At 41.8% G+C, this 23,159-nt stretch overlaps 1 protein-coding gene across 1 annotated transcript in view; it reads left to right on the top strand.

Annotated features, from left to right (window-relative positions):
- The window catches only part of LOC103460167 (uncharacterized), a 91,741-nt gene that overhangs the window by 32,765 nt on the left and 35,817 nt on the right, over window positions 1–23,159 (top strand). Inside the window, 7 exon segments of the mRNA XM_081601164.1 lie at window positions 962–2,738; window positions 4,068–4,235; window positions 10,249–10,431; window positions 12,875–13,057; window positions 15,344–15,514; window positions 17,987–18,045; window positions 18,048–18,165. Of these exon segments, the coding sequence (XP_081457290.1) occupies window positions 962–2,738; window positions 4,068–4,235; window positions 10,249–10,431; window positions 12,875–13,057; window positions 15,344–15,514; window positions 17,987–18,045; window positions 18,048–18,165 (2,659 nt within the window).

The following is a 23,159-nucleotide window of genomic DNA, read 5'->3' as shown; positions in this document are numbered from 1 at the left end:
AGTACTGCACTGGTGACATGCTGGGCGGCTAATGTTGTTCCTATTATGGTGAGTAAAAGTCAGTCCCAGGGATCTTTATAGAAATTCACCACTTTATTGAACTGACTAGATGAATAACACAGAATCAGTAACTCCAAAAGGAAATGGTGATCACACAGCACTCAAATACTTGTTGCTCCTCTGAGTTCAATACCTGCCTGCTACCTGTTGCCCCCTGACTCACATTCTTGAGCCTACAGTGCCACCTAGTGACCAAAGAGGGAACATATCACATACTGTATTTGGCTCCGGTAGTGCATGGAGACAAGAAGGTGGAAAAAGCAACCTGCTGCTTTTACAGAAAGCGGGAAGGAAAGTCTGAGACAGAAACCTTTATTTACTCTGATAATATAGCACAGATTAAAGTTTATATATTTCCATGTAAATTATGTAATAATTCTAACAATTTGTTGTTTACCTCTAAAGGACCAAATCAATCCCATGCCATTTTCAAACAATAATGTTTCTTCAAAAACATCGGATCCAGAGATCTGATGGCGAAAAATCATTTTAAATGTGAACATTATCAGATTAACAAGCAGTTGTTTTTGGCAGGTTAAAGGTTTTTCCTCAAGGCTTCTTTCATTTAAAATGCCTGGAGAAATCATGTTTCACACTCTCTGCCTCTTCCGTAGCTGCTGTTTATGAGAGAAGGTCGGATACAAACAGTAAAATGAGGTCATGGTGACATGATACAGAAGAGTTCATGTTGCTTAAAACTGCAGCATTTATTGGCCATGTTTCTATCAGCTTTTACTCATCTGATCTGCTTTGTGAATCAGATACTGACAGCGAACAGACACTGTCCACAAAACAGAGGCAGAAATATGGTGTTTGATAATAGAACAATGTTCTGGTTCTGATAATGGATCAAATTCTGTTTCAGGAGTTTTTTAAAACTTTTTTTTCTACTTTGTTTCAGCAGATGTTGTTCTGCAGCAGGCCCTACATGAACATAAGATCAGTCTGAGGAGGAGATGTGAATGTGTGACTGAAGGAAGTGATGAAACAGGAAGTAGAACCCTCCTCAACAGGATCTACACTGATCTCTACATCACAGAGGGATGGAGTGAAGAGGTTAATACCCAGCATGAGGTGAAGCAGCTGGAGATCCAGAACCTCCATGACTCTCCAATCAGGTGCCACGACATCTTTAAAGCCTCCCCTGACCAACATGGAGTCATCAGAGTGGTTCTGACCAACGGCGTCGCTGGTGTTGGAAAAACCTTCTCAGTGCAGAAGTTCACTCTGGACTGGGCCGAGGGCTTGGAGAACCAGGATGTCAGTGTGGTGGTCCTGCTGTCGTTCAGGGAGCTGAACCTAATCAGAGATGAGCAGCACAGTCTTCTCTCACTGCTCCATGTTTTCCATCCAACACTCCAGAAGCTCCCAGCAGAGCAGCTGGCTGTTTGCAAACTGCTCTTCATCTTTGATGGCCTGGATGAAAGCAGACTTTCACTGGACTTCAGCAGCAGGCAGCTGGTTTCTGATGTCACACAGAAATCATCAGTCAACGTTCTGCTGACAAACCTCATCAGGGGGAACCTGCTTCCCTCGGCTCTCATCTGGATAACTACCAGACCTGCAGCGGCCTATCAGATCCCTGCTTCATGTGTTTCCAGGGCAACAGAAGTACGAGGCTTCACCGATGCCCAGAAGGAGAAGTACTTCAGGAGGAGGTTCAGTGATGAAGAGCTGTCCAGCAGAATCATCTCCCACATCCAGACCTCCAGGAGCCTCCACATCATGTGTGGAATCCCAGTCTTCTGCTGGATCACTGCTACGGTTCTGGAGAACATGTTGACCTCAGAGCAGAGTGGAGAGCTGCCCAAGACCATGACTGACATGTACTCACACTTCCTGCTGGTCCAGACAAAGAGGAAGAAGAACAAGTACCATGGAGGACATGAGACAAGTCCACAGGAACTGATGGAGGCTGACAGGGAAGTTCTTCTGAAGCTGGGGAGGCTGGCGTTTGAACATCTGGAGAAAGGAAACATCATGTTTTACCAAGAAGACCTGGAGCAGTGTGGTCTGGATGTCACAGAGGCCTCAGTGTACTCAGGAGTTTGTACAGAGATCTTCAAAAGAGAGAATCTGATCTTCCAGAAACCAGTTTACTGCTTTGTTCACCTTAGCATCCAGGAGTTTCTGGCTGCAGTTTACATGTTTCACTGTTTCACCAGCAGGAAAACAGAGGTGGTGAAGAAGTTCCTGGGAAAAATATACAGTGAAACATCTCTGGAGGACTTTATGAAAAAAGTCATGGAGAAATCTCTGAGAAGTAAAAATGGCCACCTGGACCTGTTTGTTCGTTTCCTTCATGGTCTCACTCTGGAGTCCAACCAGAGACTGTTAGGAGGCCTGCTGAGTCAGACAGAGGTCAGTCCAGAAACCATCAAGAAAATAATCAATAATCTGAAGATAAGAAGATTACAGGTGTCCCCTCAAAGAAGCATCAACAACTTCCACTGTCTGACAGAAATGAAGGACCTCTCAGTTGATCAGGAGATCCAGCAGTTTCTGAAATCAGAGAACAGATCAAAGAAGAATCTCTCTATGATCCAATGTTCAGCTCTGGCCTTCATGCTGCAGATGTCAAAGGAGGTTCTGGATGAGTTGGACCTGGAGAAATACAACACAACAGAGGAGGGACGACGGAGACTGATTCCAGCTGTGAGGAACTGCAGAAAGGCTCGGTGAGTCCAGATACCTTTACTGTGTGAATGCTGACTCAGCACTATTGTTCTCCTGTTTATTATTCATTCTTCAAGCTTCTTGATTTGCAAGCTTCTTGTTTTTGGCCTTTGACCTTTTCCTTCATCCTTTAGACCATTTCAGACATTCAAACATCTGCTTAGCTAATTCAGGACAGCTCTGCTGCAGCTTTTGGTTTTTTAGATATTGATCATTTAAAAAATCTCACTTTTTAACAGTTTTCATGCTCCATTGAAATGAATAGAAAACTTTGAACTCTAGAAAATCTGTTTTGTATGAGAGATCCAATCAGCCAGTAACACATTAGAAACTTTAATCACCTCTTCAGTGGAGTTTAGTGGGTTTCAATGTGTTATGGCTGATTAGTTCTCGGTAATGGGGTGAAGGAAGGAGGAATTATATCAGTTCCAGCAGCTTGATGTATTTTCTTTGGTGCAGCAGGTGTTGATGAGAGGACGTCTCGGCTCAGAGCTGGCCATGCTGTATCATATAGGTGTTAGCCGTGTAGTCAGATTAATTTTTCAGCTTTCCTCCAAGGCAGTCCAATATTGACTCAATATTGGAGTCAATATTGATTGACTCCAACAATCAATATTGAAAAATAGCTTCTAAACTAACTACAGAAATATGCATTTCCTGTGAACATGCAGTGTGAGTGCTGTCAACTGAATGTTTTTGGTGATGATTGTATAGGTATTTGAAATCAACTGCAGAATAATTTCAGAAATGTAAGAAAAGGGCAGAAGATGCAGACGAAAGCAAAAGACTGCAAAACTAATGTTTTGAACTGATGAACAAAAACAAGAAAGAAAAGAAAAAGAGAAATCTTTCAGTTAAAGATCCCACCCAGGATGGAATGCTGAGGAATTGGATCTGATCAGTTCCTGAGTAAAAATGATTGCAACAAGCTTCTGATCCAGATTGTTGCTGCAGCAGCCAGAGCTCAGCATGAAGAAACAGGGAGGTTTGCTAACAGGCAGCCAAGATGGCCGCCACTAAAACCATCAGTTGTTCTGAGTACATGAAGCTGGGCCAGATCCAGAACCTTCAGTGTTGTTCTATCAACATGGAGCCTGAATCATTTGAACCTGTTGCTCAGCTTTTGTCTCCATCATTGTGATTAAATGAATCTTTGAACAGAACCAGAGACACAGCAGGTCTGCAGTGTGGACCAGAACCAGAACCAGGAGTTTAGTCATGAACCACAGAGAATCTCTATCGGAGGACATCACTGTTATTATATTTTAATTGTGTTTATTTAAATAATCTGGTTTTTACTAGAACTGACTGTATTTCTTCTATAATCACAGACTTGGTGGCTGTAAACTCACAGGGGCTGAATGTGAAGTTGTGGCTTCAGCTCTGAAGTCCAACCAACATCTGTCTGAACTGGAAATCAAAGGCAAACTGGAAACCTCTGCAATGGAGCGTCTGTGTGAAGGCCTGAAGAGTTCAGACTGTAACCTGGAGATTCTGAGGTTTGTTTTTGCTGTTTATCCAATAAAGTCGTGCAATACTGTAATACTTGGTTTAATTAACATAATATTGTTCTAATATATTTTCTTTAACAATTAGACAGCAGGCTGCTTTTAGAGTAATTTCTTTTTTTCTTTTTTAAATTATTTTTATTAGTTTTACATTAGTTACAGCACATAGAACAAAAGAGAAACCCATGCTGCCTTACACATACACACACACACAAAAAATAAAAAATACCCCACATGAACAAGAAACAAGGTGTTAGTCTCCTCCTCCAGTCCATGTCATGTCAGGCCAATACTTCTAATAGAAGTTGGTACGTCCGGGTTTAAAGTCAGGGGGGATCGAATTGAGATAAAAGGAGGAATGTTCAAGTGTTTCCTTACGTCTAGCCAAGCTAACAAAGTACTGTAAACTACCATGTTTTCCTTCAATGAATCCAATTGATCTAAGTTATTGATAAAAGGGAGAGAGTTTAACCTTCTAGGACAGCAAGATAAAGATTCAAGGCCCAGCCATAAGCAGTTGTCTCTACTAGAAAACCAGTCAGACATAATTTTAAGCTGAGCAGATCAGTAATAGAGCTGCATGTTGGGTAGAGACAAACCTCCCAACTGCTTGGGTTTAGTAAGACTCATCCTTCACATCACAGGCCTGCTTCAATAGCTCAGCATAGGGTTCTGCCAGCACACGTTCAGCCAGTGACTTGACAAATGGTCCTCTGCTCAAAGCATCCGCCACAATATTCAACCTGCCCGGGTTATTCATTGATTTAATTCATTGATGCGTATTGTTCCAAATAAAACAGGAAATATAAGAATTAAGAGATTTAAAGAATGTGGGGGACAAGTGGCAAGGAAGATTTTGAAACGGGTGATTTAAGCGAGGGAGAATATTCATTTTTATTGTATTAACCCAGCCGAGAAGTGATATAGGTAAAGTGGACCATTTTGACAGATCATTTTTAATGTTCTGATCTAATTTTTAATGTTCTGGGGGGAGTTGTTTGATGAGAATAAGTCTTTCAGATCAGGGGTGATAAAGATGCCCAAGTACTTGAAACCTTTTTTAGACGTATGAAGAATAGGCTGTAGCACCATATCTCGAGGGATATTGAGAGGAGAAGCGACAGACTTGCCTAAATTAATCTTATAACCCGAAAGAGCACTAAATTTATCTATGGAACTAAGTACAGCCGGGATTGATTTATTTGGGTTTTTCAGGTATAAAAGGACGTCATCTGCAAAACGAGAGATCACATGGTGATCTTCACCTATCTTAATTCCAGATATGTCTGGGTTAGATCTAATAGTCTCAGCTAAAGGTTCGATGAACAGCGTAAACAACAAAGATGACAAGGGGCACCCCTGTCTACAACCCCTCTGAACAGAAAAACCATCAAACAGCAAACCGTTAGTATTTACCATGGCTACTGGATTGGTATAGAAAGCTTTAATCATGTTAATAAAATTATAGCCCATTCCAAATTTCTGTAGAACTAATAATAAAAAGTGCCATTCTACCCGATCGAAGGCCGTTTCTGCATCGAGAGAAATGATCAGAGCAGGGTCTTTATGATGATTAAGATAATGAATGACATTCAGTGCACGACGCACATTGGCTGTTCCATATCTAGATTTCACAAAACCTGTCTGGTCGGGATTTATCATCTTCGGAAGAATTTTTTCTAGTCTCCGTGCCAACACCTTCGCGACAATTTTGTAGTCAACATTAAGGAGACTGATAGGTCTATATGATGTCCAATCTAAGGGATTTTTATCTTTCTTCAACAATAAACTGATGGAGGCAAAATTCCAGGACGGAGGAACACCACCTGCTAAGATATCGTTTATAGCAGGTAAAAAGATGGGATGGATCTCAGGCCAGAACTTCTTAAAAAAATTCCAGTGGCAATCCATCTGGACCAGGGCACTTTCCATTCGGCATCGACTGGATTGCCACCCAGACCTCCTCAGGTGTAAAAGCAGCATCAAGGGCAGAGCGAGCCTCTTCTGAAATTGAGGGCAAAAGAAAACCGTCTAAATAAGAACCAATATCTGATTCAATTTTACCAGCTGTGTAAAGGGATTTATAAAAGTCTTTGAAAGGGTTATTAATAGCAGACTGATCACAGGCATCATCCCCGTTGCATGTTCTTATCATATTGATACAGCGATCATTGATTTGGTTCTTTAATTGACGGGCAAGCAGGCGGCTTGACTTGTTACCAAACTCATAATATTTCTGCTTAGTGTAGAGTAACAGCTTCTGGGCATGGCAAGTACAGTCCATATTTAACTTGGTCCTAGCAGCAACTAATGCCTTGAGATTCCCTGACGTAGGAAAGTGTTTATGTATATGCTCCAACCTAGACACCTCATTCTCTAGTTTTTTCCTGTTTTCCTCCAAAACTCTTTTCTGAAAAGAGCTATAGGAAATGAGCTGCCCACGTAAGGTGGCCTTGGCCGCATCCCAAATCATGGCAGAAGAAACTTGAGAAGATTCATTATTAGACCAGTACTGTAAAAGATTATTCCTAACAAAGGTACAAAAAGAGTTGCTATTCAAGAACAAGGTATTAAATCTCCAGATGGGAGTCCTCACAGTATTAAATGTAGATCCAAATCGTAAATAAATAAAATAAATAGGGGCATAATCTGAAAGGGCAGTTGAACCCATAGAGCAAGGCAGAACAGAATATAGATAAGTTTTTGGGATAAAAAAATAATCAAGTCTAGAATATGAGTTATGAAGATGTGAATAAAAAGAGAAGTCTTTTACTTTGGGGTTTAGCTGACGCCACACATCGACCAACCCAATATCTGAACATAATCCTTTAAGAGCACAGGAGGCTTTGGGGTTGGATACATGTGCCGAGGAGGATTTGTCCTAACCAGCATCCATTATGCAATTAAAATTGCCAGCCAGCAGGCCAAGACCACTGACTAAACAATAAAATGACTTGTGAAATGAAGTTAGGTGAATCATTATTAGGGGCATAGACATTGAGTATGGTTATAGGTTGGCCAGCAATTGCACCTTTAATCAGAATAAATCTACCTTCCAAATCTCTTTCCTCACATACAAGAGTAAAGGGGAGTTTCTTATTGATAAGGATGGCTGTGCCCTTTTGTTCTGCGAATGAGAAAAAAAATAAACATTGCCCACCCAGTCTCTTTTTAGTTTCAGATGTTCCACATCGGATAGCCTAGTCTCCTGGAGAAGTTCAGTACAGCTTCTTTAAAAAAGTCAAAACTTTCTTCCTCTTGATCACATGGCCTAAACCCTGGACATTCCAGGAAATGAGATTAAGTGGCCGAGGCATACTGGCTTAATGTACTATTAATGGTGTTAGAGGGAGATGAATGAAATACTGAGACCAAAAACAGACATGAAGGGGAGAAAACCAAGATTATTGTGGAGCGACTAAAGAAAAGACAAAACAAAACCCCTTGAGAAGCAGCACATACCCTCCCACATCCTGCCCCCAAATGGCAGGAAAGAAACATCCCACAATAAGTCACCATAAAACCTAAGTCTAACTTCACAATACTGTATCTAAACAGTGTGATCAGACAAACAAACAGGACACCCAAACACCGCATCAGTGGCCCAGGATGAATATTGAACACCACCTACAGTCCTCTCTCCACAGAAAATTGGAAAATAAAATGTAAACAAAAACATAAAAATATTGGTAACAAAGTGAAATAATATTGGTGCATGAATAAGCGAATAAAAGTCCAATATTAGCATGCATCGCCTTGCTTATATTCTCTCATCCATTCTCTCTAGTAAAGAGAGAATGAGTTTTTAGATACGGTAATATAGTTCAAGAGACTCTAAAGTATACGAAATGAAATTGTTCTTCGCGAGGTCATGCTTTCATAGTCCAGAACTTGGCGTGAAAAGAATGAAACAGTCAGAGACCAGGTCACGTGGCCACCCTAGAGTATACTTTCCAAAATATTTTAACCTGCAAGTTATTTTATTGTTTCAGAATATTCAGAATATTGAGTCATCAGTTCACAATGTTTTGAACTGATGAACAAAAGCAAAGTCAAATAATGTAAATTCATGATGGAGATGTTCCAGTTTGGTTTGGAGCAGATTCAGCTGGTCAGACTGTTTTATTTCTCATTTCTGATTCACATCTTTACATACAGAGTGAAAATATTCCTCATTTATCAGCCTGGATGATCTGTGGTGCTATATAGCAATCCAGAAACTCCAACAACACAAAACTATTAAACGGCATGATCTAAACAAAATAATAAGGAAAGATCTGCAACAAATGAAACGACGCTGACATCACAGGTGTGACCGTTGTTACTGTTTGGTCAGGCAAACAGGATTTTTTGTCTCCAATGGCTTTTATTTCACAGTAGATTGAAATAAAAGGTGGTTATGAAACGGGAGAAGACGAGGGGCAAAGGTCGACCCTGTGACACATCAAGGATTGAGGCCTCTGTGCCTCCGTCCTGTATCTAAACCCTGTGCCTCCACATTGTGCCTCCGCCCTGTGCCTCCACATTGTACCTCCGCCCTGTACCTCCACCCTGTACCTCCGCCCTGTGCCTCCGCCCTGTGCCTCCATCCTGTGCCTCCGCCCTGTGCCTCCGCCCTGTGCCTCCGTCCTGTACCTCCACCCTGTACCTCCGTCCTGTGCCTCCACCCTGTGCCTCCGCCCTGTACCTCCATCCTGTGCCTCCGCCCTGTGCCTCCACCCTGTGCCTCCGCCCTGTGCCTCCGCCCTGTGCCTCCGTCCTGTGCCTCCGCCCTGTACCTCCGTCCTGTACCTCCACCCTGTGCCTCCGTCCTGTACCTCCACCCTGTGCCTCCGCCCTGTGCCTCCGCCCTGTGCCTCCGTCCTGTACCTCCACCCTGTGCCTCCACCCTGTACCTCCACCCTGTGCCTCCGTCCTGTACCTCCACCCTGTACCTCTGCCCTGTGCCTCCACCCTGTACCTCCGCCCTGTACCTCCGCCCTGTGCCTCCGTCCTGTACCTCCACCCTGTACCTCCGCCCTGTGCCTCCGTCCTGTACCTCCACATTGTGCCTCCGTCCTGTATCTAAACCCTGTGCCTCCGTCCTGTGCCTCCACCCTGTGCCTAAACCCTGTGCCTCCACATTGTACCTCCGCCCTGTGCCTCCACACTGTGCCTCCGCCCTGTGCCTCCACATTGTGCCTCCGCCCTGTGCCTCCGCCCTGTGCCTCCGCCCTGTGCCTCCGCCCTGTGCCTCCGCCCTGTGCCTCCACCCTGTGCCTCCACCCTGTGCCTCCACCCTGTGCCTCCACATTGTACCTCCGCCCTGTGCCTCCGCCCTGTGCCTCCGCCCTGTGCCTCCACATTGTACCTCCACCCTGTGCCTCGGCGTTGAAACTGTTTCAATAAGTGAGAGAAAAATCAGTGTTTGTCCTAAAAGTCTTTATTTGAAGGCAAACATCATTTAAAGTCCTAAGAGACGCAGAGCCTCAATATGAGTTCAGGAAAAACTCAGCAGCCGTCGGTAAAAGAAAAACAGCCCAGCATAGAGACACAGTCCCAACTAACATCTGACCTTTGGGTGCATCTGGTTTCCCCACTTTGTGTCAGACACTTGCATGAGCTGATTAAAGGAAATTAAACAGACATATCGATGTGAATGAGAATTTAGACACATATCGGTTTTACTACTACAAGCTTTAACCTGCTTTTATATTATATATATTTATATCTATATCTATATACGTTTTTAAAACTTCAGTTTAATATTTTTATTCAGTTTTTAGAGCCATTGTAGAAGGTCTTAAAAACCAGACTGAAATATTATAACACATTATAATAATACATTCTGGTGTTTTTATCTCTATAAACCAGTTTTACTGGGTCAGATATTAAACATCAGTTCATCATGTTTCTTTTACATTCAGTCAAATTAATTTTCTACATTTTTATTATTAATTTGTTCATATTTCAGTTTTAACCTGCATCCTGTTGCTTCAGCTCACATCTTTTATTCTTTATTCAGATTGAAGGACTGCAGTTTGTCAGAGATCAGCTGTTCTTCTCTGGCCTCAGCTCTGAAGTCCAACCAACATCTGACTCAACTGGAAATAAATCAGATCATCATGGAGGAAAACACTGGAGACTCTGGACTGAAGCATCTGTGTGAGATCCTGCAGAGTTCAGTCACTAAAGTGGAGAAGTTAAGGTTTGTTTTCTGTCAAAATGATATATTAATACTGATACTGATATATTAATAATTATTTTGATCATTTATTTGCCTTAAAACAACCTGTTGACAAAATGACTGGATCCCATCCATCCATTTTCTTGCACCCTTGTCCCTCAGTGGGTCAGGAGGTGCTGGTTCCTCTCCAGCTGGCGTACCGGGCGAGAGGCGGGGTCACCTGGACAGGTCACCAGTCTGTCGCAGGGCAACACAGAGACACACAACCATGCATAGACACACTCACACCTAGGGGCAATTTGGAGAGACCAATTAACCTGACAGTCATGTTTCTGGACTGTGGGAGGAAACCGGAGTACCTGGAGAAAACCCACCATGCACAGGGAGAACATGGAGACTCCATGCAGAAAGACCAGGAATCAAACCCAGAACCTTCTTGTTCAAGGCAACAGCTCTACCAACTGCGCCACTGTGCAGCCCAAAATGACAGGATATTATGTCACTGCTGGTACTTCTTCCTGTCGTTTATGGATTTATAGTTACTGGATCATCCCTCACTTTTAACTTTCACTATTATTATTATTATAAACATACTTTCTGTAACGTTAGTCGGCCTTTGGGACATGAAGGACCTGAACCCAATAGAACCTGATAGAACCAGATTCATCCTGAACCCGATTCATCCTGATCCCGATTCATCCTGATCCAGATTCATCCTGAACCCGATTCATCCTGATCCAGATTCATCCTGATCCCGATTCATCCTGATCCCGATTCATCCTGAACCCGATTCATCCTGAACCCATTAGAACCAGATGGAACCCGATTCATCCTGATCCAGATTCATCCTGAACCCGATTCATCCTGATCCAGATAGTTCATTATGAATCTGGTTCTGATTCCTGGTTTGGAAACTCTGAGCAGAAAAACTGCAGTTCAGCATCTGCAGCAACTTTCAGTGAAACTTTTCCAGCTGTGGAGGAATCTGGACTCATCTTGGCAGAAATGTTTTATTGGAGGGTTTTCCAGCATGAACAACCTTTTTCAGGGTCACAGCGTCTCAATAGGTCAGACTTTGACTAGGCCACTCCAGAGACTTCCTGTTCTTCAGCCAATCAGAGGAGGACTTGCTGCTGTGTTTCGGATCATCGTCCTGCTCCAGAACCCAATCAGGTTCCAGCTTGAGGTCACCAGCAGACGGCCGGATGTTCTCCTTCAGCAGAATTCATGGATCCACTGATCACAGCAAAACAGCCCAGAGCACCACACTGCCACCACCATGTAGGAAGGAGGATGTGTCTCTGAAACCTGGTGTTGCTTTACTGCAGATATAACGGGACACAAACCTTCCAGAGTTCAGCTCATCGGTCCACAAAGTTTCCCAGACGTCTTTGGGATCATCAGGAAAACCGAAGATAAAGGCTTCATGATGAGGCAGTGTGCTAAGCTAGCTTAGCACGATTATTAGCATGCTACATTGAGGTAGCAGCAAATGTTACAGTATATCTAATGTTATTCCCAATGTTACTGGATAGTTAACTGTTTATTGTCTCAATCCAGCAGAAAGTGAGTTCTGTGAATAATTAGCAGGAGCTAAAAGCTGCTAATGTTCAGAGCTAATCTTTGGAGCCGCTGGAAGAGCAGACGATGGTCAGCTCTGTGGCTTCACACTGAGGATGATGATGATGATCCACCTTCACCTTTAATATCTGGGTTTTCACCATTTATCAGAGAACCAATAATCAAACTAAACCTGATTAAAAGTTTAGTTGGTCCCAGTTGGTCCCAGTTTGTCCCAGTTTGGTCCAGTTTGTCCCAGTTTGGTCCCAGTTGGTCCCAGTTTGTCCCAGTTGGTCCCAGTTTGTTCCAGTTTGTCCCAGTTTGTTCCAGTTTGTCCCAGTTGGTCCCAGTTTGGTCCCAGTTGGTCCCAGTTTGGTCCCATTACAACCACATTCAACATGGAATGAAACTTTTTGTGCAGACAAATCTGCATATTTTCCTTTCAAGACTTAAAGTCTCCATTTGTGGAAAACTGACTCAATATACTGAGTGATGTTCAACTAGTTGGTCCAGAGTCCTGCTAACATCGATCAATACTAATATTGATTGTTTCATTGAATCAGAATCTGATCTCTGATCTCCAGCTGCACATTGAAGGGATTCCCATCCAACTTTCCTCATTCTCTGATGTCACTTTGGTTCCTAAAGTCCATTTTAATTCCCGACCAGAACCACTGAAGGCCCGACTGAAATATTCTAACAACACGTCATAATAACATGTTCTGGTTCTGCTGGTTTGGACTCTATAAACCAGTTTTACTGGGTCAGATATTAAACATCAGTTCATCATGTTTCTTTTACATTCAGTCAAATTAATTTTCTACATTTTTATCATTAATTTGTTCATATTTCAGTTTTAACTGCATCCTGTTGCTTCAGCTCACAACTTTTATTCTTTATTCAGATTGATGGACTGCAGGTTGTCAGAGATCAGCTGTTCTTCTCTGGCCTCAGCTCTGAAGTCCAACCAACATCTGACTCAACTGGAAATAAATCAGATCATCATGGAGGAAAACACTGGAGACTCTGGACTGAAGCATCTGTGTGAGATCCTGCAGAGTTCAGTCACTAAAGTGGAGAAGTTAAGGTTTGTTTTCTGTCAAAATGATTCACTGATATATTAATACTTATTTTGATCATTTATTTGCCTTAAAACAACCTGTTGACAGAATGACAGGATATTATTTCTCAAACATTTTTTCCATTTAAATGAATTATTTTCATGTTTCAGACTTTCAGAATATTGAAGTTTATTTTTCAGTTTTTCTGAGTTTAAAATGTTTTGACTGATGAACAAAATGGAGGTAAATAAATGAAATGATGTGAATGAATGGTGGAGATGTTCCAGTCTGGTTTGGGACGGATTCAGATGAAGGATTTTAATGTTTCCTGTGAGGAACTCGCTCCGTTCTGACCGTCAGCTTTACACTCTGAGGTCCAGTTTCTGGCTCAGATTTGTCTTTATGAAAAGCAACAAGCAGCTCTTTGTCCCTGCAGGACAAGAAGACTCATCAGATCTGCTGCTTTCTGTTGGTTCCATATGAGTTACTGATGTTAGTAGGACCTGTTGGCTGAAGATGATGATGATGATGATGATGATGATGATGTCACTGCTGGTACTTCTTCCTGTCGTTTATGGATTTATAGTTACTGGATCATCCCTCACTTTTAACTTTCACTATTATTATTATTATAAACATACTTGCTGTAACGTTAGTCGGCCTTTGGGACATGAAGGACCTGAACCCAATAGAACCCAATAGAACCCGATTCATCCTGATCCCGATTCATCCTGATCCAGATAGTTCATTATGAATCTGGTTCTGATTCCTGGTTTGGAAACTCTGAGCAGAAAAACTGCAGTTCAGCATCTGCAGCAACTTTCAGTGAAACTTTTCCAGCTGTGGAGGAATCTGGACTCATCTTGGCAGAAATGTTTTATTGGAGGGTTTTCCAGCATGAACAACCTTTTTCAGGGTCACAGCGTCTCTATAGGCCAGACTTTGACTAGGCCACTCCAGAGACTTCCTGTTCTTCAGCCAATCAGAGGAGGACTTGCTGCTGTGTTTCGGATCATCGTCCTGCTCCAGAACCCAATCAGGTTCCAGCTTGAGGTCACCAGCAAACGGCCGGATGTTCTCCTTCAGCAGAATTCATGGATCCACTGATCACAGCAAAACAGCCCAGAGCACCACACTGCCACCACCATGTAGGAAGGAGGATGTGTCTCTGAAACCTGGTGTTGCTTTACTGCAGATATAACGGGACACAAACCTTCCAGAGTTCAGCTCATCGGTCCACAAAGTTTCCCAGACGTCTTTGGGATCATCAGGAAAACCGAAGATAAAGGCTTCATGATGAGGCAGTGTGCTAAGCTAGCTTAGCGCGATTATTAGCATGCTACATTGAGGTAGCAGCAAATGTTACAGTATATCTAATGTTATTCCCAACGTTACTGGATAGTTAACTGTTTATTGTCTCAATCCAGCAGAAAGTGAGTTCTGTGAATAATTAGCAGGAGCTAAAAGCTGCTAATGTTCAGAGCTAATCTTTGGAGCCGCTGGAAGAGCAGACGATGGTCAGCTCTGTGGCTTCACACTGAGGATGATGATGATGATCCACCTTCACCTTTAATATCTGGGTTTTCACCATTTATCAGGGAATCAATAATCAAACTAAACCTGATTTGATGAGGAGTACCTCCATACTCATGACGTCTCTCTGCCTGGTGGGTTTTTAGCTCTAGTGGATTTTATTTGAAGGTAGTTCGACAGGAAAGAGGGTAATGAGAGGACAGAGGGAAGACATGCGGTGAATGTCACCAGGCCGGGAATCAAACCTGTGACCACCACCACGAGGCCTGAGGCCTCATTACGTGGGTTCTGCTTTGCCCCTGTGCCTCCACAGCGCCCCCTGCCTGGTGGTTTTATCAGACTGAACAGACGTTGGGCTGCTGCTCATGTTTACAGGATGATTTATTAATGAACCAGAAATATATTGTATAACTCTCACAGTTATTCTCAACTCTGGCAGATCTTGATTTAGACTTTGATCAAAAAGTTGGGATGAAATGAGGCGGATGTTGCTCAAAATATTACACTGTAAAAAGAGTTTCAGTTAAAAAATGACATCAAAATGTTATTTTTATGTTTCTCAATGATCAACACAGATTGACTGGTGCCAGAAATAACATGTTCTGGTTCTGCTGGTTTGGACTCTATAAACCAGTTTTACTGGGTCAGATATTAAACATCAGTTCATCATGTTTCTTTTACATTCAGTCAAATTAATTTTCTTCATTTTTATTATTGTTCATATTTCAGTTTTAACTGCATCCTGTTGCTTCAGCTCACATCTTTTATTCTTTATTCAGATTGAGGGACTGCAGGTTGTCAGAGATCAGCTGTTCTTCTCTGGCCTCAGCTCTGAAGTCCAACCAACATCTGACTGAACTGAACTTGAGCTGGAACAACCTGGAAGGTTCTGGAGTGAAGGAGCTCTGTGGTTTACTACAGGATCCTGAATGCAGAATACAACGATTAGAGTAAGAAACCATGTTTTATGTTTGATGTTTCTGATGTAAAGTCGTGACCAGAGGTCAGTCCTGAGCTTCTCTCTTGTTAAAGTGGCTGCAGGAGGAAACAGGAAAACAAAAAGAGATGAAGCTGCCGCCTGCAGCCTCATCCTGAAATCCCTGATTCTTTTTCTTCAGACATAAAGCAACTGTTACTAATCAGGTTCCCCCAGTGTAATATAAGCCTGGAGGGCCGCCAGGCTTTATTTGTGCCCCCACCAGGCTTAGCATTGCTTTTTTAAAAATGTTTTCATTTTTAAGACTTTATAGTTGGTGTGTTCAGGTATTAATCTTCCAGTTACACATAATTATCAGGTGATATTTTCACATTTCAGCTGTAAACATTTTTAACACGCCGAGCTGCTGGATGAACGACTGCAGAGCGTCTAACCACCAGGGTTAGCAGGATGTCTGGGGGAACCTTGATCAAGAGGAAGATAGATATTATTTATTTTATATTTTAATCTTTAATGCCAGCTCCTGGAGTCTATGGAGGGCTGTAAGAGGCAAAATGAAATTAATATGCCATGAAATGTATATGTATAAATCTTCTATTAATTAATTATATGTATTATAAAATTACTAAAACATCATTAATTTATTACATTAAATGATAAATTATTAGGGGTGCTTTGATTGCAGTTTCCTATCAAATTAGTATTTTTTATTTGACCTTCCTATGTTGGCTGATGACGCATGTATTTGTTTGAAATGTCCCTAAATGTCTGAAGACATGTGACTGTAGTTGGACATGCAGCTGGAAGACATCGCCTTCCTTCGGTCCCTGCAGATGTTGCAGCTGAACATCAGTCGGTTCCAGGGAACCAAAACCACACGGGACAAAATCCTTGTAAACTCACACAGCCTGACTGCATTCAGTGTTTAAAACCTGCTGAGGTTAACTGATCCTTCCCTCAAGACTGAATGAACAACAGATAAAGACAGGAGAAGTTTGACTGCTGACTCGTACGGTGGACTACAGCAGTAATTCATCATTAGAAATATGCTGGGTTTCACTCAGCCTCGGGTTGGACCAGACGGATCCGACTGATCATCTAGATTTCTCCTCTGGATGCGACCAGCTGTGCGTTCAGACGCCAGCAGGTGAAATGCTCATCATTGAAGTCGTTTAATTTCATAAGTTATTTGGTCCACAGTCTGATTTATTTATTTATTTTTCACTATGAGATTAAGTCAGATACGTTCATCTTTAAGTGTGATGGATCTGGATTTGCAGTTCAGCTAGTTGAATATTAACTAAATTTCTGAACATTTTTTGACTTTGAAACTCAGAAATTTACATATTTTCTAGAACATTTCTGAGATTTCAGATTTCTTTCAGTAAAGTCTTTGTGTCATGATTTGCAGTATGAGGTGGTGAGGCAGATGCTGAGGCCCAGGTTGAAATGAAGGAAATGATGATTTTAATGGTGACAAGGCAGCAGAAAGTCCAAAACCAGGCAGCACAGAGAGAACGGTAGGCCAGGTTCACATCTGGTAGCAACTGGAGGGTAAACGGGCGAAAACAAGCAGCCAAACACGAAGAACGCGCCGTACGACCAGGACCCGACAAACACAGAGACATTAAATACACAGAGGGGAATCAGGGACACACCTGGGAACACGCCGGGGGGAGACGGGACAATACGGAAAAACTAACCTCACAGAAAAACCAAATCATGACAACTTGAAGTTCATTTAGTTGTTGTAGAAAACGTCTGAGGTTTGTGGCAGAAATGTTCTCCTTTCTACAATGGCTGAAGATTCACAAACCTGGAGAAAATGTGGAAATTAATTAAATTATATGCTCAAAAATAAATACATTAAAATAAATCATTTTGAAACAAGACATTCTAAAGAATGATTGAAAATAAGAAAATATAGGCTCATAATGTGCTAATTAAGCTGAAACAGCCAGCAGCTCTCCTCCATACCTGTGACAACAGATGATCTTCTGTGGTCCATTTGGTTCTCCTCCTGGTGAGACTCTCGGGCCTCGGACTGGTCGGGTCCAGTCTGGGTGTGATGGGTTTACGGCTCTGAGCCTCCAGCAGCTCTCACCGTTTCAGGTTGGATCTTTGTTGAATGTGAATCTGGTTCCCAGGTTGAGACCAGGGAGACGAGTTTCTCCTCAGAGCTGCAGATGAAAGTATTAAATTCTTTTCCATCTGTTGCTGGTTTATTGTGGCTAAACGAGCTTATTAAACATCTGACTGGCACATTACTGCCACCAACTGGTGGAGACTTGTATTGCATGACATCGATATTTCCGGTTTCTGTAAACTGTACCACACCTGGCTCACAGGTAAAATCCTGGGGGTTTCTTGCAGCCTGTAGGTGGCGCTGGCGGCCCACTGTGGCCCTGTGCTGCTTTCACTGGTTCTGTTAACTGGTTAACCTGCGTCCTGTTGCTTCAGCTCACATCTTTTATTCTTTATTCAGATTTAAACACTGCAGGTTGTCAAAGATCAGCTGTGATGATCCGGCCTCAGCTCTGAACTCTGACCCTCACATCTGACTGGACTGGAGCTGAGCAGCAACAACAACAACCTGGAAGATTCTGGACTTAAGGAGATTTGTGATGTTCTACAGAATCCTGACTGCAGGATTCAACGATTACAGTAAGAAACCATGTCTTAATTTATTTCTGCTGTAAAGTCGTGACCAGAGATCAGTCCTGGTGTCTGAGAGCTGCTGTCAGGTCAACGTGGCTGCAGGGAGGAAACAGAAAAACACAGAATATCAGAGCGTAGCTCTGAGGCTGACATCTGCAGTGACATTGTGAAATTTACTGATTGTTTTTCTTTTTAGAAATACAAGAACTATAAGAGGAATAAATAAATTATGAGTATTCATGTCATTTATTGGATGTTTTTCCTTATTGAATTTTTATTTGGAAAGGCAAGTTACAATTATTTTGTACAATCCAGTGTCCACCACAATGGTGGGAAAAAAGAAAGAAAAAAAATCACAAGCCAATCCAGGATTTTTGTATAATAACAAAGAACATCAGTGAGTGAGAGAGGGGTCAGGTCTCATTTTCTTTTCGTTAGAAGAAAAACACAGTAAAGAGAATAAAATTTACCATAATCCTGAACTGAGGTACAATACCCATCACAACATTATTTGCGTATAATAGATGATTTTAGTCCACAGGAATGACTGATTTCACATAGTTTGTCCATTTAGACCAGATCTTGAAGAAAGTTTCTCTTCGACCTTGAACAGAAAAGGATAACTTCTCCAGAATGTAAATGTCCTGTACAATGTTGACCCAATCATCCACTGTGGGTGCTTCGGGCTTTAGCCATTTTCTAGTGATTGTCTTTTTGCTTGCTACCAGAAGAACTAAAAGCAGTTTTTTATCATCCAGTGCCCAGTTATCAAGTGAAATGTTTCCTAAATATAGGGATTCACACGTACATGGGATCCTTTCAGTAAATATGTTATTAATGTGGGAACAAATTTGTTCCCAAAAAGCTTTAATCACCGGACAACCCCAGAAGATGTGATGATGATTTGCTCCATTTGTTCCACAGAGTCTCCAACATGTGTCTCCGCTGCCCTGGTGTTTTTTCTGAACTGGAGTTACAAAATATCGAACAGAGTTTTTCCAACTGAACAGCCGCCATGAATTGGAGCTTGAAGTCACCCAGTGTAATTTATTAATCTGTTCCCAGACTTCAGTAGAGATTGATAGATTTCCTTCTTTTACCCACTTGTTTCTTATGTAGTCTGTGTCACCCTGTTTAGACAATAGAATACCATTGTACAATATGGAAATGAGTTTTTTGCATGAACCTGACTTCAACAAGGACACAAACACACTAAGAAGTCCTGGTTTGGCCGTTTCCCAATTGTCACATATATTTTGATTGAAATAGGACCTAACCTGTAGATATCTAAAAAAGTCATCCTTCTCCAACCCTTTAGATCTCTTAAGTTCCTCAAAACTCTGGAATACACCCTTCTCAGTAAATGTATAGTAGGAGGTTAGTCCTTTTTGGATCCATCCTCTGAATCTCCCATCAATCTTGTTCGGTTTAAAAGCTGAATCAAAGGCACACCATCTGAGTATTTTTATCTGGTTACCCAATTTACACATTTTAACAATCTTACTCCAAGAATCTAGCATGGTGTGTAGTATTGACCCATGTGGTATATTCAGCCCCCCTTGTAGGTCCTTGTCCATTAATACTGATATTAAAGGTATTCCTTCTACTGTTGCTCTTTCCAAATCTTTCCACCTTGCATTGTAAGATGAAGAGCACAGGCAGAACACAGGTCTTAATTGAGCTGCAAGGTAATAAACTTGTAGGTTAGGAAGACCAAGTCCACCTTTCTCTTTCTTTAACTGCAGCGTACTATATCTCACTCTTGCCTTTTTCCCCTGCCAGACATATTGAGCGATTAACCTTTCCCACTCTATGAATCGCCAATCTGATATCTGAATAGGTAAACACTGAAATAGGTATAGGAAGCGTGGGAGAATGTTCATTCTGACTGACTCCACTCTTGAGTGTAAATTTGAAAAAGGGATCAGACTCCATCTCTTCATGTCTAATCTCAGATTTGAAATTAGGGGCCCATAGTTGACTTCAAAGATCCTGGAAAAATCCTTGGGCAATGTGACCCTAAATATTTAATGGATTCCGCTTCCCATTTCCAATTGAAGAGGTTCCTAATATTATTTTGTGGGTTACAGTTTATCTTGGAGTCTTGGTAATGTTTATCTTGTAACCTGATAGGATACCATATTCTTCGATCACTCCCATAAGTACCGGTTGGGTTTTAGCTGGATTTGTTATGGTCAACAGTAAATCATCTGCAAACAATGACAACTTTTGTTCTCCGGATGCCATATGAACTCCAGCTATGTCCGTCCTCTGTCTGATCCACTGACTTAGAGGCTCAATGAACAGGGCGAAGAGGAGTGGAGAAACACAGCATCCCTGCCTCGTTCCCCTTTCCAGAGTGAAGCGATCAGATAGGTCTCCATTAATTTTATCCTAGCATATGGTCTATTGTATAGAGATGCAATTACATCTATTATGGTCTGGCAGAACCCAAATTTGGACATAACTTTGTAGAGAAAAGACCATCTGACTGAATCAAAAGCCTTCTCTGCATCTAGACTCAGTACAAGTGTCTCTATTTTTTGTTTGGGTTACATGATTTAAAATATGCTGCAGGGTTTTCCTGATGTTATTCTGAGTCTGTCTCTGCCTGATGAAGCCTGTTTGATCTTTATGGATTATCACTGGCAGGATATTTTCCAATCTCTGTGCGATAATGGCAGTAAATAATTTGTAGTCAATATTTAGCACACTTATTGGGCGATAGCTTCCGCAATCCTTCTTTTCCTTTCCTTCCTTGGGGATTAGCGAAATAATTGCATCTCTCCATGAAGGAGGGATTATTTTCTTTTCCAGTACATTGTTGAAAACTCTTACTAAAACCGGGACTAACTGATCCTGCATTTCTCTGTACCACTCGGAGGTAAACCCATCTGTTCCTGGAGATTTCCCTCCTTTCAACTTTCTAATCACTGACCTTAGTTCTGCTTCAGTTATCTCTGATATTAATTGTTCGTTTTGTTCGTCTGTAATGTTTGGCAGAGAAAGTTGGGAAAGGAACGTATCTATTTGCTGTTCATTATTCAGTTTGGGTTGGGAGTATAGAGTTTGGTAAAAGTCTCTAAAGCATTTCTGAATCTTTTCTAGGTTTGTTTCAACCCTGTTTGTATATATATTCTTTATTTTGTGAATAGTTCTATCAGCTTGTTGTTTTCGTAATTTAAATGCTAGGAGCTTCAGAGATTTCCCCCCTGCTTCATAATATTTCTGTTTAGTAAAGAGAAGTTTCTTTTGTATTTCTTGTACGTTTAACTCATTCAGTTCTTTTTTCACCAACTCAATTTTAGCTCTTGTAGCCCTCTTAAAGGTTTTAGAATGCTCTGTCTGAAGTTTTTTCAGCTCAACCTCCAATTGAGTTTGTTTTTGTTGTCTAATTTTCTTTTCGTTGGAGGAAAAGGCTATTATTCTTCCCCTGACTACAGCCTTTAGAGCATCCCAGAGTATTTCCGGACCTACCTCATTATTATCATTCTCTTCCAAATATTGTATGATTTCAGTTTTCATATTCTCCTTAAAGATTGTACTGTTTAATAAGTTTGTATTCAGCCTCCAGAGGGTGGATCTGCTTTTTTCAGCCAGTTGAATGGAGATATAGATTGGGCTGTGGTCTGAGATTGGACTGGATCCTATCTCCCAACTTCTCAATCTATGCACATCTTTTTTAAACATAAAAAAATAGTCTATTCTTGAGTATACATTGTAAGAAGAGGAATAATGTGTGTAGTCACGACTGGTTGGGTTCTTATCCCTCCATATATCCACTAATCCCACTTCGTCCATCATATTTTTCATTCTTTTACTGATATATTTTGAGTTTGTTTTCCCATTTGATGAGTCCAGGTTTGGGTTTAATCTAATATTAAAGTCCCCCGCACAGATCATTACACCCTGACTTTTTGTTGCTGCTAATTCAAAAATGTTCTCGTAAAACGACCAGTCGCTACCAGGTGGGGCATAGACATTGACAAGACTTATCAAGATGCCATCTATTTTTCCTGTAATTAAAATATAACGACCCTCCTTGTCTTTATGCTCTGCAACATGTTCGTAGCACAAGGAACTTGATATTAAAATTGCAACCCCTCTTCGTTTACCAGAGCTGTGGGAAGAAAAATAAACAGATTTAAACCCCATCTTGTTCAATTTGGCATGTTCAGAGTTATCTAAGTGGGATTCCTGAAGCATTGCTATTTGAACTTTATCCTTCCTGAGTTTTGATAATACTCTCCATCTCTTAATCGGATTATTTATGCCATTTATATTGAAAGAAACCACCTTTAACTCTGTCTTTCCCATTTGTGCAGATGTCTTCCCCATGTCACTGATGACCCTGAAACTCCCCCATCACTCACTAGAACTGACATTAACAGAATATAAACAGAAGAACCAGAACCAAAAGTAAACATATAAACAAGAACCATGAAAAAACAGAACATGTTCAGCATCCAAGGCAGGGGTCTGTTGATTAGACCCTGTTGGGCTTCTTGGAGGCAGCCCAGAAGGGAAAAACCTCCCATAACTTTAAGGAGGGCCCTTACAGGTGGCAGCAGCCCAAATAAGAGTGGACCCCAGTCTAACCTTTATAGAATCTAATCATCCTTAGAACAGCCCTCTGTACACTTATCTCTGAGAGGAAGATTCCAGGAGGGAAAAGGAAGAACCCCTCAGTTCTCAGATCACAGGTGGAGATGTTCTTCTGAAAGCCTGGAGCCTCTCTTTGTAGTTTTCTCCTCTTGCAGAACCGGAGGAGCCTTTCTGCCTCCTCCCCTCCTTCCTGCTCCAGGACAGCCGCTCGATCTGTTCCTTCAGGGAAGCTGGGGATCTGATGACTTTAACTTTGTAGCCCTTTTTAGCCAGATCCTCGGTGGTCTCCTCTATGGTGTCGTAGGTCCTGGTCCCCTCTTTATGTTTCACTCGCAGCCTCGCCGGGAAAAGTGTCTGAAACGGGACCCCGTTCTCTTTCAGGACCCTCCGAACCT

This window comes from Poecilia reticulata, chromosome 20 (genome assembly GCF_904066995.2).
Source record: "Poecilia reticulata chromosome 20, P_reticulata-male-v2, whole genome shotgun sequence".
Classification (NCBI taxonomy): domain Eukaryota; kingdom Metazoa; phylum Chordata; class Actinopteri; order Cyprinodontiformes; family Poeciliidae; genus Poecilia; species Poecilia reticulata.
Note: the sequence above shows the minus strand (reverse complement) of the source record. Positions and strands in the feature narration are given on the sequence as shown.